The 18,823-nt window shown below is 49.3% G+C and overlaps 1 protein-coding gene across 2 annotated transcripts in view; it reads left to right on the forward strand.

Annotated features, from left to right (window-relative positions):
* Positions 1 to 2,866: 2,866 nt before the first annotated feature.
* TRIM67 (tripartite motif containing 67) overlaps positions 2,867 to 18,823 on the forward strand; it is a 46,936-nt gene continuing 30,979 nt past the window's right edge. Inside the window, exons 1-2 of one of the 2 annotated variants that reach the window (XM_008268263.5) lie at positions 2,867 to 3,060; positions 3,220 to 4,308. In XM_008268263.5, the coding sequence (XP_008266485.1) occupies positions 3,274 to 4,308 (1,035 nt within the window). In that variant the 5' untranslated portion in view covers positions 2,867 to 3,060; positions 3,220 to 3,273. The remainder of the gene's footprint in view (positions 3,061 to 3,219; positions 4,309 to 18,823) is intronic. The other variant, XM_002717376.6, reaches the window with a different exon arrangement.

Here is an 18,823-nt window from a genome sequence, read left to right on the forward strand (position 1 = left end):
CAAACAAAGCAGTCGTGAAATGCCAATCCCCTAAATGCACAATGCCTTAGCAATAGTACAGGACAAGGCCAGGCTGATTTAGGTCATGGCATTAGGGTGGCTGGAATTGAGGGCATATGAGAAATGTACACGTGTAGAATTCTGATGTGTTAAATGAGCTTCCTCCCCATGGAAAACAAAATTGTGCTCAGCCTGAGTGAAGGGTTTGCTGGAATGCTAAGTCCTCTGTTTGGGATATCCCTCCAGGAGGCCAACCCCATCCCCAAGCAGTTGGCCTTGATCTGAAAATGACAAAGCAGAACGAATCTCCGGTATATGACTCCTGGCCCTGAACAGACCTGTTTGCAGCAGAACCATACGTGGCTGTGACTTAGTCACCAGGAGGCTGGGCTGTAGTCATCAGGAGACTGGGCCGATGACACTGCTGGAGTTACAAGAAATGAATCTCTCTCTCTCTTTTTTTTTAAAGATTTATTTATTTGAAAAGCAGAGTTACAGAGAGGCAGAAGGGGGGCGGGAGAGAGAGAGAGAGAGAGAGAGAGAGAGAGAGAGAGAGAGGTCTTCCTTCCGTTGGTTCACTCCCCAGATGGCCGCAATGCCAGGAGCTGGGCCAATCTGAAGCTGGGAGCCAGGAGCTTCTGGGTCTCCCACGTGGGTGCAGGGGCCCAAGGACTTGAACCATCTTCTGCTACTTTCCCAGGCGCATTAGCATGGAGCCGAATCAGAAGTGGAGCAGCCTGAACCCCAACCGGTGCCCCATATGGGCGTAGGCTCTGCAAGCAGCACCTTGACCGGCTAGGCCACAGCAAAGGCCCCAAAATGAACCTTTCACGTGCAGTCACCTGACTCATTCTGCTGCATCTCCAACAGGACACTAGACCCCACAGCAGCTTTCCTCAAGGCTTATCAAAGCTTTGCAGGCAGGATCCAGCGCACTGTGGCTTTATCTATAGAAGGCAGATTAGGAGGGGGTTGTCACCATCTCCCACCCTCTCCTGGGGCTGTGACGCCTGGTTAAACGATTGCTGTAAGCTCCCTGGCTGAGGGGAAGCAGAACCAGGTCTCTTAACTGTGATGCTCAACCTGGCGTTAGTCTGGCCAGCTCTTCAAACGGAAGCCAGCTGCATAACGCGGTCAAGGATTTGAAAAGTAGGACGTGTCCGTTAGTTGGCACACAGCAGTATGCTGGAGGCGGGTCCCCTGGGAGTCCTGGCTTTCCCGGGGCCCTGGGCCTGGAGGAAGGCAGTAAGAGCGCACCGCCACGCCCTGGTCGAGGGGCCTCCTGGCCCGTGGCTCCTGTCTGTCTCTTTAGGTACCCTGTCTCCTGCGGCGGGAACCAGCCAGTGGGCGCCCTGTTCCCCCATGGGCTAGTGGAAGCTAAGGCCCGCACAGCGCGCTGCTGCGCCTTCTTTAGTCTTTGTTTGCGGTGCAGGAGAATCTGGAACCGGGAGCGCGACTACAATGTCCTCTTCGCCTTTTAAAAAACGGTGTCCTAATGTGAGACTGTTTCTTGCCAGCGTGAAACTTCCGCAGGCAGAGCCGGCCGCGCTGCGAGCCCTACCTTCTGCCTCCCGCTCGGCCGGCCTCCCGATCCGAGGTTCCCTGGGCGGCGCGGAGAGAAGAGCCGAGCAGATCGACAGCCGGTCGCGGGTGGGAAGCTGCTCCCGCCGCTGGTGGCTGGCGCAGCAGAAAGGGGAGATTATTCCATTCATAAAACTCACATCGCGGCTTGCTGCTTCGCGTCGGCCCGCCGCCACCCCCGCAGCTGGGCAGGGCCGGGCGTGAGTGCCCAGGGCCGCGGAGCCCGTGGCGGCGCGTGCTCGGGATTCTCCAGGAGGCCCCAGTTTGCAACCCCCGCCACGTGCGCTCACTCGGTCTCTCCAGACCGCTGACCTCTAGCACGGATGAGCACCCTGGGCTGAGACGCAGAGACAAGATGGCTTTGCGGCTCAATTCATAAATGAAACCCCCTCCTTTGAGTTCGGGCTGTCCGACATTTTGTGACATGCCTCTTTTTTTTTTTTTTTTTTTTTTTTTTGGTTTATCATAGATTTCGGAAGCGACTACCCAACCCTACTGCATATCCTTTTCTAAACGACTGGCTTTTTAGGGCCCTGTTTTTACAGTTTTCACGCTGGTGAGTGGGGAGGGAGGGGCATGGAAATGATGGCGGGGGCGGGGCGGGGCAGGTGTCCTAACGAAAGACGCGATCTCCATCCCAATGACGAGTGGTTATTAACAACGGTCCTCCCTGCGAAACCCTTAACACTGCCCCTCGGCTTCCCTAGCAGCAGGAGGCGAGCCCTCATTCGCGGAGCTGGCGCCTCCCCGCCCCCTCCCCACTACTCTTCGCTCTGGAAATTACAACTCCTGCGCGCGCTGCGCGGGCAAGCGGCGACGGCGGCGGCGGCGGCAGCGGCTGGGAGGCTGGGAAGGGATTCCCGAGCCCGCCTGGCCCTCGCCCTCCGCCCGCCCACCGGCTGCAGCGTCGCGCGGCCAAGGTCAGAGGCGCCGCAGGAACAGCAGCTGCTAACCAGGGAAGTGGGTCAATCCTGGCCGCAGGAAGAAAGCCCCAGGGCGCAGCCGTCCCGCGCTCGCAGCTGAAGGCGAAGAGGGCGGTCTTTGGGCCGGTCGGGCTCCGCTCTGGTGGCCGCGGCCGCAGCGACCCAGCGAGTGGAGGCCCAGCTGTCCACAAGCTGTGAGCTTCCGCCCAAGCTGCTGCTCCGGGCGCTGTCCGCCGCCTCGTGGTGCTGAACCCAACGCACAGCAGAGCCTGCGCACCTGCCGGCTCACCTGCCGATCGCCCGGATAGGGGGCGGGGCGGGAAAAGGTAGTCTCGGGGCAGACGCCCTCCGCATCTGAGGGCTGGAAACCGAGAGCCAGCGGATAGGAGCCCGGCCGCTGGTCCTGGTGTTAAGACGAGGCGCGCCGCAGTCGGCCGCGGCGCCAGTGCTGATTCATCACCTGGAGCGCCTTGCAGGCCACCGCCAGGGCAACCGACAGGCCCCGGACTCCGGCCGCAGGTTGAAGCCGCAGGTGCAGGAGCCTCGCGAACAGGAGGTGAGGACCCCCTCCTTTCTCCTGGCCCCAGTCATCTTAGGGCGGTGGCCACAGGACAGAGGGGCGTGCCCCCGGCAGTGAAGTGTTAGTGCTCGTGTGATGCCCTGGTTCGCGCCTCATCGGTGCTAACCGCGCTTGTCCTCCTCCGCCCATTTCTAGAGCTCCGGCCTGTTTCCCCTGGAGCCCCGAGGAGCTCGGGCTGCCGGCGCCGCCATGGAGGAGGAGCTGAAGTGTCCCGTGTGCGGCTCTCTGTTTCGGGAACCCATCATCCTGCCCTGTTCCCACAACGTCTGCCTGCCTTGCGCTCGCACCATTGCGGTACAGACCCCGGACGGCGAGCAGCACCTGCCCCCGCCGCTCCTGCTTTCCCGGGGCTCAGGGCTGCCTGCAGGCGCTGCTGCCGCCGCTCCGACCCTGGACCAAGATGCGGCTGCAGGGCCGGCCTGCGGCGGTACAGGCGGGGCCGCAGGGGGCGGCCTGGGCGGCGGCGCGGGAGCTGGAGGAGACCACGCAGACAAGCTGAGCTTGTACAGCGAGACAGATAGCGGCTATGGCTCCTACACCCCAAGCCTCAAGTCCCCCAATGGGGTTCGGGTGCTGCCCATGGTGCCGGCGCCACCTGGCTCGTCGGCTGCCGCGGCCCGTGGTGCCGCCTGCTCGTCGCTGTCCTCGTCCTCAAGCTCCATCACGTGCCCGCAGTGCCACCGCAGCGCCTCTTTGGACCACCGCGGTCTGCGCGGCTTCCAGCGCAACCGGCTGCTAGAAGCCATCGTGCAACGGTACCAGCAGGGCCGCGGGGCCGCGCCCGGGGCCTCCGCTCCGGCGCCCGTGGCCATCTGCCAGTTGTGTGACCGCACCCCGCCGGAGCCGGCCGCCACGCTCTGCGAGCAGTGCGACGTGCTGTACTGTGCTGCCTGCCAGCTCAAGTGCCATCCATCCCGGGGACCCTTCGCTAAGCATCGCCTGGTGCAGCCGCCACCGCCTCCTGCCCCCGCCGAGGCTCCCTCGGCGTCCCCTGGCACGGCCCAGGGCGCCCCCAGCGGAGGCGGTGGCTGCAGGAGCCCCGGGGGCGCAGCGGCAGGGGGCAGTACAACCCGGAAGTTCCCCACGTGTCCCGAACACGAAATGGAGAACTACAGTATGTACTGTGTGAGCTGCCGAACCCCAGTGTGTTACCTGTGCCTGGAAGAGGGCCGGCACGGCAAGCACGAGGTGAAGCCCCTGGGGGCCATGTGGAAACAGCACAAGGTGAGTGAGCGAGCGCGGGGGCCAAGGAAGAAAGTGCGAGGAGAAGGGTTCTTGGCAGAGGGTCGGCCAGAGGGTGAGGCAGCAGGCGCCTCCTCATTCATTCCACCAGTCAGTCATTTGACAGACGCTGGCTTAATGAACTGCAGGTGCTCTGAGCTAGTTTGGGGGATGGGAAGAGTAAGGGCAGACAGTTCAGTAAGTTCCTTCGCACGTCCCATTGTGCGATTCCACAAAGAGCCCCCAAAATGCAGAAGCAGAGCTCTTTTACCCCCAAAGGTACCGTGAAGGCCCCCCTGGTTTGAGCTATGTAAGATCCCCCTTTCTTCTTTGAAAAAACTTTTATTTTTTTTTAAAGTGTCTTATCACCTGGTTGCAGGAAAATGTCTAATGCCTTCTTGTACTCTGCTAATCTGCTTCCAAGACAGGACAGCTTCTCTCCAAGCCCTCGCTAAGGGATACACAATTTCCTGCTACACACACACACACACACACACACACACCAGTTCACTTCTGGAGCATAGATTTTCCATCTCTTCCAGTTAGTCTGAGTCACTTTCTACCTCCAGGAAGCCTCCCAGCTTAAAGGGAAGATCTAATTCCTCCTGGGCCTTGTGTGAGCATTTGGTTGTGTGCCCTTTCACAAAGGGAGCCTGTTTTCTCCAGAGCCCTTCTCTTGCCTGGGCCAATGGAGAGTGGTGGAGTCACTGAATAAACTCTTAGAAGACAGCCAGGCACACCTGCATTTGTAGGCTGTCCACAAGCCTTCCTCCCCTGAGCTTTGAGGGGTGGGGGATGGGGGTGCTGCCTCAGCAACTTATGGATGAAATGTGTCTTTGTATCTAGTGCGGGGGGCGGGGGGGCGGCAAGCCACCAAAATCTGGTCAGGCCCTTGATTGGGCCCCAAGGAAAGACTGGGGTCAGTTTTTCTAACATTCACCTAGATTTCCTTTCCAAAGGCCCAAACAGAGTGATTGGGCTCATTGCCCAGAGGCCTATGAGCCCTTATTCAAGGGCCCCTGACTGCACCTGCATTTCAGACAACAATGATTCAGTGCACTCTTTCCAGTAAACTTCCGCCCCAGAAGAGGCAGAAGGTCTCCAAACTGCCTGGCTGGAAATACTGTATGTGTTGGAGTGAGGAAAGGCACAGGAAAATAAAGTCAATTGCCAAGGCCACGCTGTGCCATCTAACTGGAAATAGGTTAAACGGGAAGCGCAGAAGAGGAGACTAATTGTTCACATATAGGTTTGTTGTTCATATATATATATATACATGGAATATATATATATATAGTCTTATATATAATTTCATCTGTTACAATGAGCATATGTTGTTATTGTAATTTAACATTTTAAAATAAAAACTAGAATAAAAACAAATTGGAAACTCCTTAGAAATACACCTTGGAAAGGGAGATTTGCATAGCAGATCAGAAAAGAGGAAATGGGAGTCAAATCCTTCATTTATGAGCAATTGGGGCCAATTTGCATTTCCTACCCTAAATGCATCTAGTGGGTAGAAGCCAGGGAGGTGACTTAACACCCTGTGGTGCACAGGAAAAGCCCCCCAAACAATTAACTAGCCCCCAACGTCAACGGCGCCTCTGGTGAAACCCTCCCTGCAATTATTCAGACCTGCCCCCAATTCTCAGGGTTTACAGTGTAGTAGCTGTATGAGTTTCGGCACAAATTTCAACCTGCTGAAAATTATCATGGGGATTAAATATATCAAACTACTTGTTTAGCTTCTAGCACAGTACCTGGTCCATGAAATGTTACTAATTATCTTTATGGTCCCGATACTTAAAAACATCACTGCACTTACAGAAACCTATAGGGCAGCAATGAAGAGTGCTTATTTGGCCTCATTGACTTGGTTACCTGGAGAAAAGGTGAGCTGGTGACTTCTGATGTTGTTAATGCTGAGTCCTAAAATAGCTCTCAGGATGTATGCCCTCGATTAGTTATCATTCATATGACATTCCGTGGCATATTGTTTCACAGTAATGGTAGCTGCCTTACTTAGTTCATCTTTTAAGTAATTAGACATCATTTTGCAAGTTAAAAAAATCATTTATAAAGAGGCTTTTTTATCAGTTACCAAGGCAAGAAGTATAGGTTCTAAATCTCACATTCAGATTTCACAGCTGTTAAATTTTCACAGCCAAGGGGGTCAAAACTGATCTTGGCTGTTACCACTCAAATGTTAAGAATCAGTGAAGAGCAGGAACTGAACAGATTTGAGGTGAGAATCTGTAATCATAAGAGAGTATATATCTTACATGGAAAAAATGAGTCTGATGATGAGTCGTGCCTTCAATAATCAAGGTCGTGTGGGGATAAATCATTGGTCATCCCTGGCTTGGTGTCAACAGCAGCTTTTTTTTTTTTTTTTTTTTCAAATTTCTATCCTCAACCAACAATGCAAAGTTATGAGGAAATACAAGAAGCAGGTGTGCTATCTGCTTCAGGAAGTGGGCAGGATAACCTGTGGGGATAGGACTGTGCGGGATCTATTGTCTCCAGTGCCACTGCTTCAGGGAACTAAGACAGCGTCCTACCCTCGGGAGGAGTGCCACTTTGGGGCAAACCTGTTCCTGAGAATGGGTGGAAGCTCTGCTGTTCTCCTTCAGCAGGTGCCATTGTTTTTCTATAGAAGGAGAAATTCTGAGTGCTTATTATGAGCATCTCAAGTAGGAGCTGGAGATCAAGAGAAGAGACAAACAAGGGAGCGCTGGTCAGCCTTTGGTGGGTGGGCATTTAGACCACCATGTGAACTGAGCGTGGCTACTTTTGCAAAATACACTAGTATATTCCATTTCAGACTCCCAGTGTGGCAGTTTAAGTTCTTTAGTATACCTCAAGGTCTGTGGGTTTTTTGTTTTGTTTTGTTATGCCTAAAAATCCTGGAACTCATGGAAAGTCTCCTTGGACTAGGAGAACTGGAATTGGGACAGCAACATTTTTCTAACATTCCTGTGATTGGAGAAGCCTTCATCAAAGCCTGGCTTTAACTCCTCTCTGGCATACCTGAGTATGTGATTCTTAGGTAAAAAGACATAGAAGTGACACTGAAATCTATTTTAAAATGAGACTGATTGTCACCTTTTAAAAACAGTGTGAAAAACGTTAGTCCTTGGCAAAACACAATTTTATATGATTCTTTTGGAAGAGGGTTAACCGTTTCAAAGAACCTCTGATGTGAAAAAATTCTGTGTTCTGTGAAAAGCAGGACAGGGGAGGGGAGAAAGGAATTCTGGACAAGTGCTCTTTGCTTCTTTCCTGGGACTGAAAGGAAACCTATTCACTGTCTGGATTTCCTTTTGGTTTGTGATGTTGTTCTATAAAGAATCAGAGAGAACATCTTGTCCAGTCCTTCTCCACTTCTGAAGGGCCTGTCCAGGTTGTGGAGAGATTGTGACAGTCATGCCAGAGGGTCTGGGCAGACCTTGGTGAGAGCTTCAGCAGATTCATCCTGCCCTGTTTGGACTTGCCCTCTGCAAAGCTTTTTATGGCAAGAACTGTAGGGGGCTTAGATTTTTTATTTTCTAAGGCTGGCTCTTTCCGAATAGAGGTTATAAACTGTAGCCTCCTTGATTTGCCAATAAGGAAGGTTGGGGTGGCAGTGCTTGCTAAACTGGCATAGCGAGTTGTAAAATAATTTTGTAAAACACGGCCCCTTATTTAAGTCCCTCAGTGGACATTTTGAATAACTATGAAAATACAACAGGATGCTATTTATTTTTTAAAGATTTATTTACTTATTTGAAAGGCAGAGTTACAGAGAGGCAGAGGCAGAGAGAGAGAGAGAGAGAGAGAGAGAGAGAGAGAGAAAGGTCTTCCATCCACTGGTTCACTTCCCAGATGGCCACAACAACTGGAGCTATGCTGATCCGAAGTGAAGCCAGGAGCCAGGAGCTTCTTCTGGGTCTCCCACACGGGGTGTAGGGGCCCAAGGACTTGGGCCATCTTCTACTGCTTTCCTAGGCCATAGCAGAGCGCTGGATCTGAAGTGGAGCAGCTGGGACTCAACCAGTGCCCATGTGGGATGCTGACACTGCAGGTGGCGGCTTTACCCGCTACACCACAGTGCCAGCGCCAGGATGCGATAATTGTACCTAAACAAAAACAGATGCACATGACATCATCTGAAGAGTAATCATGCACATGACATCATCTGAAGAGTGGTTGCCAGCAAGCTCTTAAAAAATGAGGAAAGGGATGGAGACACGATCCTTCTCTCATTCAGTTGGAGTGGGGCAGTGGGAAAAGGGAATCACAAGCAGTGTGAGTGGGGCATGCATCTGGTACAGTGGTAAGCACACCACTTGGGACACCCAGGTCCCATATAAGAGGGCCTGGTTAGAGTCCTGGCTCCTGCAGTGCTGATCCAGCTTTTTGCTAATACACACCCTGGGAGGCACCCACTCGTGGGAGACCCAGGATGAGTTCTGGGCTCCTGCATTCAGACTGGCCAAACCCCAGTTGTTGCAGGCATTTGGGGAGTGAAGCAACAGAAGGAAGATCTTTCTCTCTCTGTTTCCCTGCCTTTCAAATAAAATGAAAATAAATAAATATAATTTTTAAAAATTAGGGTGTGAAGTTGGGGAGCCAAAGTGCTTTGTTCAGAACAAGTAGGAATGAAGAGCTTGTCCTATGAGAGCAACTGCCTCTCCAACTCAGACATGCGACTACAGAGGGGAGAGGAGGTCTGGAGGACACAGAAGGGAAGTGTCTGCAAGGACAGGGCAAGGTGAGGGGTCTAGGGAGCCCAGGAGGGGCGACGTCTAATAACACATAAGTCAGACAGGAATGTGGATGCCTGCCAGTATTCCCTCCAGAAGGGGGAGGTGGGCCTTAGTCACATGTCATCTAAAAAGTCTGTCCAGATGGTGTGTAGTTTAAAAAATTAGGTCAAGGTTTTGTTAGAAAATTTAGGCAAATATTGCGCTTACTCCATCCCTCACTCCTTGTCTGCAGTTTGGGTGATATCTGCCAAAAAACAAAAACCGATGACATATAAATAATTAGAAATGACAGGCTGCCTAAAATGAAGAGTAGGTGCTTACCATCACTCAATAAATTATTTGTCACCACAGAGTGGCTTTGCCTATCTGCTGACTATGTACTCATATAGCTAAAAATCTCTAGCATTTCCAATAACGACTTAAAACTAGATACCTCTTGACTACCACATCCTTTTCCTGAGCTTATGCCTCTAATGAGTATTTAGTCTTTAATTCACCTATTCACCTAATTTCTTCCTTTTTTTTTTTTTTTTTTTTTTTTTCAGGCAGAGTTAGACAGTGAGAGAGAGACAGAGAGAAAGGTCTTCCTTCCGTTGGTTCACCCCCCAAATAGCCGCTACGGCCAACGCGCTGCGCCGGTCTGAAGCCAGGAGCCAGGTGCTTCTTTCTGGTCTCCTGTGCGGGTGCAGGGGCCCAAGCACTTGGGCCATCCTCCACTGCCTTCCCGGACCACAGCAGAGAGCTGGACTGAAAGAGGAGCAACTGGGACAGAATCCAGCGCCCCAAATGGGACTAGAACCCCGGGGTAGCGGTGGAGGAATAGCCAAGTGAGCCGCAGCGCTGGCCCTTTCACCTAATTTCTTATCCAGTCAGTAACTCTTGGATGCCTGTAGTACACCAGGCACTGTCTTAAGCCCTGAGGCCACAGAAGAAATTATTCTCTTCCTTAAAAAACAGAAATCTAGTCCCAGAGAAAGAAGATGCACAAGAGAACAGATACAAAAATAGGCTAGGTAATTTCTGATGGTGATAAGTGCTAAGATAGACGTAAAATCAACGTGATAAACAAATACTTAGGCAGACTTCTTTGGTGGGGAAGACTGGAAAAACACCTCTAAGGAGGATGTGCCCAAGCTAAGACTTGAAGACCAAACATGACAGAATCAGACAAGCCTGGTTTTGAAGGCAGCACATTCAGGGCCTATGTGTTTGGTGCCTCATGGAAAAGATGAATTAAGAGGCAGATGCAGAGAGTGAGAAGACATCTGGCAGCCACGAGTAACACTGGATTTTATGGTAAATTCACTGGAACCTACTGCAGGACTTTATGCTGAGGAATGGTGTGTATTTTTTTTTTTTTGAAGGTGACTCTGATTATTGTTTATAAAATGGTTGGTAGGGAGACAAGAATGGAAGAAGGAAGACCAATTCGAGACTGCTGTGGTAGATTGGGCTATAAATGTGGGAACTTGAATTAGGAGAGAGGCAGCAGAAATGGAGAGACACTTATGTATTTGTTTCCCCTGAGTTTCCTGGACTTATGTCTTCTATAATTTTTGGAAAAGTTGTCCACTCTCTCTTGAGATATGTTTCAGCTCTATTCTCTCTCTCTCTCTCTCTCTCTCTCTCTCTCTCACACACACACACACACACACACACATATTCTTCTGGGATTTTAGTGTCATGTGTGCTACATTATATGACACTGTCCCACAGTTCTCGATGTTCTGTTTTTTTTTTTCCATTCCTATTCTCTTTGTCTCTTCATGTTATAATATAGACAATTTTTATTGACGCTTCAAGTTCACAGATTATTTCTGATTAACCCCTATCCATCTGCCCTCTGCATCTTCCCAATTTTCCTGTCCCTTCTCCAGCAAAAGGGAGTCTCAAATGATAGGCACCCAGGGCAGTTTTCTGTATCTCACCCAGGAAGAGTTTTTTCTTTTACTTTAATTATAAGGGGTCTGCACTCTGCTCAGGGTAGGGCTAGAGAAGTGGTTTTCTTTCTTTTAAGTTATGCTGTATACAATTTTATAGACCCCTACAAGATGTATTAAAGGCATTTTTAAATAAATTGATAAGGGACCTGTGATGTGGCACAGCAGGTTAAAGCTGCTGCCTGCCATGCTGGCATTCCATATGGGCACCTGTTTGAGACACGGCTGCTCCATTTCCGGTCCAGCTCTCTGCTAATGTGCCTAGGAAGGAGGATGGTCCAAGTGCTTAACTCCTGCACCTATATAGGAGACCTGGAATAAGCTATAGTTTCAGCATGGCACAGCCATTGTCATTGGGCCATTTGGGAAGTGAACCAGCAGATAGAAGACCTCTCTCTCCCTCTCTCTCTCCCCCACCCTCCCCCCGCTCTGTCTTTAACTCTGCCTTTCAAATAAATAATAAATACATCTTTTAAAAATAAATTGATGAATAAAAAAGTAGTTAGCTTGAAAAAACCAAGGAGAACGAGAATCCTGTTGCAAACTGCATTAAGATAGTCCCCTACTTCTAAGTGGTGCCCCAATCACTGTTGCAAAAACTAGATGCTGCATGGAAAGAAATAGGAATCTTTCCAGCCATTGGAATTGCGCTACTGCTTCCCATCATTCCCATATGGAAAAGAGACTCCAAAAGGAAGATAGTGGCTGGTATAAACAGCCCAGTCATTCATCTCATTGCACACCTTTCATGGGAACAGCCTTACATCCCAGCTACTTGTTTGGAGGGTATGATTTTTTTTACCTCTCAAATTTGTTCCCCTTACCAAAGTATCTACAGTTATCACTGATGAATGCTTGTCTTCCACTCAACCCTGCCTTCCCAGCATAGTTCTGCACCTGTTGGAGCCTAATGGCAATGTGAAGATATACAAAGGGGGATGTCAGGGCACACTGAAGGCAGGAAGACCTGCTAGGTGGTGTCTAGAACAGTAAGTGATCTGAGATTTTGGCCTACTCACAAGCTAACCAATTAGCTTGCTACCGTTCATGGGTGCAGCCCGAAAACATGAGACTGCTGAGTCAAAGATAAAGAATAGTTTCTTACTCACAGCAATGGAAGTAGTCCAAGTGGGCCAGTTCCAAGAAGATGAAGAGAGCTGATGATGCCTGCACACACAGCAATGGCATTACAAGAGATGATCCCTAAGCCTAGTGAGTCCAGGTGTTTTTGAAAAGGGCAGTAACATGGAGTCCCGTGCTCCAGAAGGAGGTACCGTCTCTCTATTCTAAAGCTGTCCTCTGTACAGACATTCCTGGACACATACTCCGGAACAAGGAGCATTCAGTGCCTCACTTGCAAGACATATAAGTCACCAAGACCCATGAAAAATTATCTGCCACCAAGAGGATTAATTAAATCAACATTTTAATCATCCTCAAATGCTTCCTGCCATTTGGGCCTTGTAGGCACCATAGATTACTTCCTGAGGCTTCTCTTGTTCTCGAACCATCTTGTTTCATGGTCTCAGGGCCATCTGGGTAAAGCAGGCAGGATCTGTGCCGACATATGTCAGGTTTCATGTTCCTTTGGGGCTTGCTGGGTGTCACGGTGTGGTTGAATGTCTGTGAGGAGGCCCAGTTAAAGCTGACCGAGAAGAGTGGCTTTCATTTCTGAGTCCATCTGTGTCCCCTGAAGCGTGTGTTTCCATGTTACTCAATCAAAGTAGGACAAGCTCTCTTTGAGCACGACTGTAATCTACTGGCTGAGATAGGGGCTGTGGATCCACGAAGGGGACGATTTTACAACCAACCTAATGTGGGTACATCTAATATAGAGCAATGGGTAAGTGCCTTATCTTTCATGTGACTCAGCTGATGAGAGAACGGAGGGGAGAAGGCAGTTAATTCTGCCTGAAGAGTGGGAAGGGAGGGGAGGGAAGAGTAATGAGGGGGAGACTGAAAAGATGATTCTGTGTGAGCCGGGGTTATGAATGGTGAGTAGTTTTTTTGTTGTTTGTTTGTTTTGTTTTGTTTTGTTTTAGAACTTTTTTTAAAAAGATTTATTTATTTATTTGAAAGGCAGAGTTAGAGAGGAAGAGGCAGAGAGGGAGAGGAGGGTCTTCCATCTGTTGGTTCACTCCCCCAAATGACCACAATAGTGGAGCAGGGGCGATCTGAAGCCAGGAGCCAGGAGCTTCTTCTGGGTCTCCCACGCGAGTGCAGGAGCCCAAGGCCTTGGGCCATCTTCTACTGCTTTCCCTGGCCATAGCAGAGAGCTGGATCAGAAGTGGAGCAGCTGGACTTGAACAGCGCCCATATGGGATGCCAGCACTGGAGGCGGTGGCTCCACCACTATGCCACAGTGCTGGCTCGAGTAGTTTTTCTCAGTTGGGAAAAAAAGAAGAAATGTAAGTATGCAGTTGTGGGGAGCAACTCGGACTAGACTAAGTTACTGGAATTAAGACTTATTCTATGCATCTGCTCTCCCACAATATGGCGCTGGGAGAGGAGGAAACAGCTTCTACACAGCTGCCTCCAGTTCAACCAATAAGCAGCAGGAGCTGACTCTGATTGGAGGAGAGCAGCGTACTCGGCGTGTGGGTAGCAGAGTTGGGATTGGTGGAAGAAGACTATAAAGGAGGAGAGAGACAACATGCACCGGGAACATCTATCTGAAGGAACACCTGTGCAGCCCCCAAGAGAGCCGGCTGGCGGTGTGCCGCTCCCCCGCGGAAGTGGGGAAAGCGGCCAGGGAGAACCGCCCTTCCACGGAGGTGGAAGGGTCAGTAGCCAACCCGGGAAGAACCAGCAGCAAACCCGGGGAGGGCCGAGCAGACAGAAGAACAGCGACATGCAGTGTTAAGAAAAATGTTTAAATCTGATCCCTACTTTCAAACACTTGTTATCTGCTGTGGTAGAGCACTAGAGGTTGACACAAAGCAGAGAGACATTGAGAAAAGTGGTATCATGTCTAATAAAAACAAGGGAACGTGAATCACACATCCTTTTAGCATCTGAGACTTACAGAAAACATCCTGGATCTGGGAACAATGGGAGATAATGATGGCATAAAAGGATTCAGGAAGCCACATTGAAGGGGACATCTTGTTTGATCTTCAAAGAATTAAACTTTAGCTTCATTTAAATTTCATTGAAGAACCAGAATAGCCAAGCTGTTATCCTTTTGAAGATTCTTGTAAATTATCACCATTTTTCCCATTTGCCAATAAAACCTAGCAGAACAAAAACCTTTTGGACATCTCAGTTTGTTTTGCTAAGTTAAGGTGATAGAGGTGAGGAGAGATGGGGAAAAAAAAAAAGGAAGTATGGGAACTGGCTAAGAAAAGAGATTCAGGAGGAAGGTGGCGTGAAAGGGGATTAAAAATAAGGTTGGTTAAGAAGCTGATTTTGGATTGGTCATTAGCTCTAGCCATTTGAAGACAGGAGGACTTATCTCTGCACAAGAAATCTAGGAAGTTGGTGTCCAAACGAAAGGGCAAGGACTCTTTTTTGTACTTTGACCAAGGAGAGGAAACTCTGGGACAAATTCTCAACAAACACAGTTGTCATAGAAACAGTTCTGTTATGGTTGCCAGAGAGTGGAATTGGCCTAATCCTTAATCCTAAATCCTAAATCGCATTCTACTCCAGCATTGGTTCCCAGGTGAGGAGCACCTCACCTGGCTTTGTTCAGCAGATAGCCCAGGTACCTTGGAAAGTTAGGATTCTGGTCAATAGGCTCTGCGCACCTGGCAGTCTACCCCAGGCTTGTGCGATCAGAGCATGAGCTGGGTTGCTCTCTGGTCTCTGACCTTTCTTCGTGCGAGTATGACTTGCTGTGCCACATTTTACTTTTCTGCCAGTGGATATTCTTAAGGTCTTTCCAGATACTTATACTCTCGACAGGTTTAAAAATAAAATCCCATCTTGACTAGACTTTCTGTATTTCTACTCATGGTGTCTTACAGCTAACAGAGACTGACAAGATACCTTTCTTTTTAAAAAGCAGCTTTTTACATGACAAATGTAAATAACCATGTACTTTGAGTGACTGGAGAGCAAGGGCTGGGTCTTACTTATCTTTGTATGTCCAGACCCAACAGAATAGCTAGCACCAGATAGACCACATTGAATAGGACTTAACACTAAAATGTATTCTAATATCAATTCTATAAATTATGATTTCATTGCAGTCCTTTAAAAGCACCTGTTGAATCACAGAACAGGGTGATTGATAAATTAAAGGTCATTTCAGGGGATAATATGAAAAATTAGGAATTTTCTGAGCTCGTGTTAAAAAGAAATACCCATATTTAAAATAACCATTAGTGTGGCTATCTTCTCCTTTTTTTTCCTTTTTATTAGTTTATTTAATTTATTTGAGAGAGAGACAGAGAGAGGGACATCTCATCCACTGGTTCACACCCCAAATACCTGAAACAGTTAGGGCTGGGGCCAAAGCTGGGAGCCAGGAACTTGATCCAGGGACCTAACTACTTGAGCCATCACCTGCTGCCTCCCAAGGTATGCATTAGCAGGAAGCTGGAATCTGGAGTAGAGCTAGAACTTGAACCCAGGCTCTCTCATACAGGACGTAGGTGTCCTAATCACTAGGCTACACACCCACCTGCCTTCCCTCCCTTTATGTGATAGTGGTGTCAGAAGCCAGAAGCTAGCTGGTAAATGTTACAGTGACTTTTCCTAGAAGTTAGTACTACTTCATCATGCCCAGAAAATACACTGTTTAGTTTACTAGACCGACATTACTGAAATTGTTAGTGCTACCAAGGCAGTAGAATGCAGGGAATAAAAAAACTAGCTGCCAGTTTTCAGTCCTGAAACTCTACCACTTGCCATGGGATGACCTAGTAGATGAGAATGCAGTTGAAGGACTTAACACAGTGCACAGCCCATATTAAGTGCTCAGTAAAGGAAAATGATGATCACAATTATTATCGCCAGGTCAAGGCTGGGATTGGTGGGAAAGGAAGGAATTGTTTCCATTCCCTCTTAACCATTGCACCCTCTTGTGTGGGACCGGGAGGCAACGTCTGCCCTAATTAACATACTGGCTGTTGTCAAGGCCAGTTGACCACATCACATTGAATGCGTGCCTAGACAGATCTATTCCAGGTTTGCTTGGACCAACTCTGTGGTCTATCACTGACTAATGCGGTAGAAAGAGGACTTGAACTGAAATAAAAGACCTGGGTTCCATTTGGAACTATATGGCTAAGACTGAGTTAGTTGTCATATAACAATGCTGTCAGATGAAGTTAGTGAAGGCACCTTTCGGACATTCAAGGCACTCAGTTCATTGCAGTCCTCCTCAGCTTCTTGCCTGAAGGCATAGGAATTTCACCTGCTTCGCCTCCTCTCTGGTAACTCAGTGCCCATTTTTTGATATGATTCCATCTTATGTATGTATATATTAAAGAATGACTTACTAGAAGAAAAGGTTATACATCCTATGTTAGTCTTCTAAGGTTGCACAACAAATTACCACAAAGGAAGGGGCTTAAAACAACATCAATTTATTCTCTCATAGTTCTGCAGCTTGCACGTCCAAAACTGAGGTATGGCAGGCCTGGGTTCCTGCTGAAAGCACTAGGGAAGGCCTTGTTTCAAGCCTCTCTCCTAGCTTCTGGTGGTTTCTTGGCTTATGTCAGCAAAACACCAATCTTCACATGGATTTCTCCCTGGGTACATGTGTGTCTGTGTTCAAATTTCTCCTTTGTGTAACGACACCAGTTATAATGGATTAGAGCCCATTCTACTCCAGTAAGAGCTCACCCTAATTGATTACATTAGCAAATAAGGCCACATTCTGTGGTAGTAGGGGTAGGATTTTTTTTTTTTTTTTTTTAACAGGCAGGGTGGACAGTGAGAGAGAGAGAGAGACAGAGAGAAAGGTCTTCCTTTGCCGTTGGTTCACCCTCCAATGGACACCGCGGCCAGCGCGCTGTGGCCGGCACACCGCGCTGATCCGAAGGCAGGAGCCAGGTACTTCTCCTGGTCTCCCATGCGGGTGCAGGGCCCAAGCACTTGGGCCATCCTCCACTGCACTCCCTGGCCACAGCAGAGAGCTGGCCTGGAAGAGGGGCAACCGGGACAGAATCCGGCGCCCCGATTGGGACTAGAACCCGGTGTGCCGGCGCCGCAAGGTGGAGGATTAGCCTAGTGAGCCGTGGCGCCGGCCTTAGGATTTCAACATGTGGATATTTGTGGGAGAATTCAAGGTATAACATATAATAATATTAATCATTTGTTAATGTTCCAGTAATGGTTACTTTGGGTGGAGAAATGAAATAAAAGAGCTGGCAATGGAAAGAAAATTAAGTTACTAACCCAGGCAGGTTAAGCCAATTGTTTCTTTATACCCTGTTAAACTATTCGGCCAGATTGCTCTCCCATGGATCTTAGATGCCAGGGTTAGCTGGAGAGAATGGAGACTTGAACTAGGGGAAGGAGGCGGAGTGTTAGGTGGGTGGTGCTACACAACTGCCAATCTTTCCAAACCTCCTTGATCTTTGCTCAATTTTTAATTCCAAGGAGGTGGTGTATTGGTCTGTTTTCCATTGCTATAACAAAATACCTGAAGCTGGGTAATATATATAAAAATGGGTTTGTTCCATTCACAGTTTTGGAGGCTGAAAGTTCAGATTGGGAGGCCCTATTAGTTTGGCCTCTGGTGGCTGACATCACAGCATATGCATGTGTGAGAGGGGTCTTGTGGTGAGACAGAGAGCCAGTAACTTGGGAGGAAGCAGTCTTGCTCTTTTTTTTTTTTTTTAATTAAATTTTTTTGACAGGCAGAGTTAGACAGTGAGAGAGAGACAGACAGAGAGAAAGGTCTTCCTTTTCCATTGGTTCACCCCCCAAGTGGCCGCCACGGTCGGCGCTGCGCCAATCCGAAGCCAGGAGCCAGGTGCTTCCTCCTGGTCTCCCATGCGGGTGCAGGGCCCAAGCACTTGGGCCATCCTCCACTGCCTTCCCGGGCCACAGCAGAGAGCTGGACCGGAAAAGGAGCAACCAGGATAGAACTGGCGCCCCAACCGGGACTAGAACCCGGGATGCTGGCACCGCAGGCAGAGGATTAGCCTAGTGAGCCATGGTGCCGGCCCAGTCTTGCTCTTTCTGTAACAACCCACCCTTGAAAACTAACCAAGGTTAGTTTATTTATTTTTTAAAAGATTTATTTATTTATTTATTTGCAAGTCAGAGGTAAACAGAGGGAAGGAGAGGCAGAGAGAGAGAGAGGTCTTCCATCCGCTGGTTCACTCCCCAATTGGCCACAATGGCCGGAGCTGTGCTGATCCAAACCCAGGAGCCAGGAGCTTCTTCTGGGTCTCCCATGCAGGTGCAGGGGCCCAAGCACTTGGGCCATCTTCCACTGCTTTCCCAGGCCATAGCAGAGAGCTGGATCAGAAGTGGAGCAGCCGGGACTCAACTCGGTGCCCATATGGGACGCCAACACTGCACGTGGCGGCTTTACCCCTATGCCACAGCAGCAGCCCTCAGGACTACTTTAGTTCCTTTTGAGGGCAACACCTCCAATAACCTAGGCACCTCTACTAGTCCCCATCTCTAGAAGATTCCACCACCTCTCACATCATCACACTGGGGATGAAGCTTCCAACACATGACCTATGTGGGATATGCCACATTCAAGCACTGGCAGGTGGTATCCTGCTGGCCTAGATGGGGTCATGGCCTGTCCCTTGTCTGGGTGCAGGCAATGGTACTGGGGCCCTGATTTCAGCACTACCAGATGGTAGGGGAAAGGCAGTATTTCAAAGAAAATTCTGGATCCTGGTAAGAAGGACC

This window comes from Oryctolagus cuniculus, chromosome 13, assembly GCF_051225735.1.
Source record: "Oryctolagus cuniculus isolate XC-2025 breed Fujian yellow rabbit chromosome 13, ASM5122573v1, whole genome shotgun sequence".
Taxonomy (NCBI): domain Eukaryota; kingdom Metazoa; phylum Chordata; class Mammalia; order Lagomorpha; family Leporidae; genus Oryctolagus; species Oryctolagus cuniculus.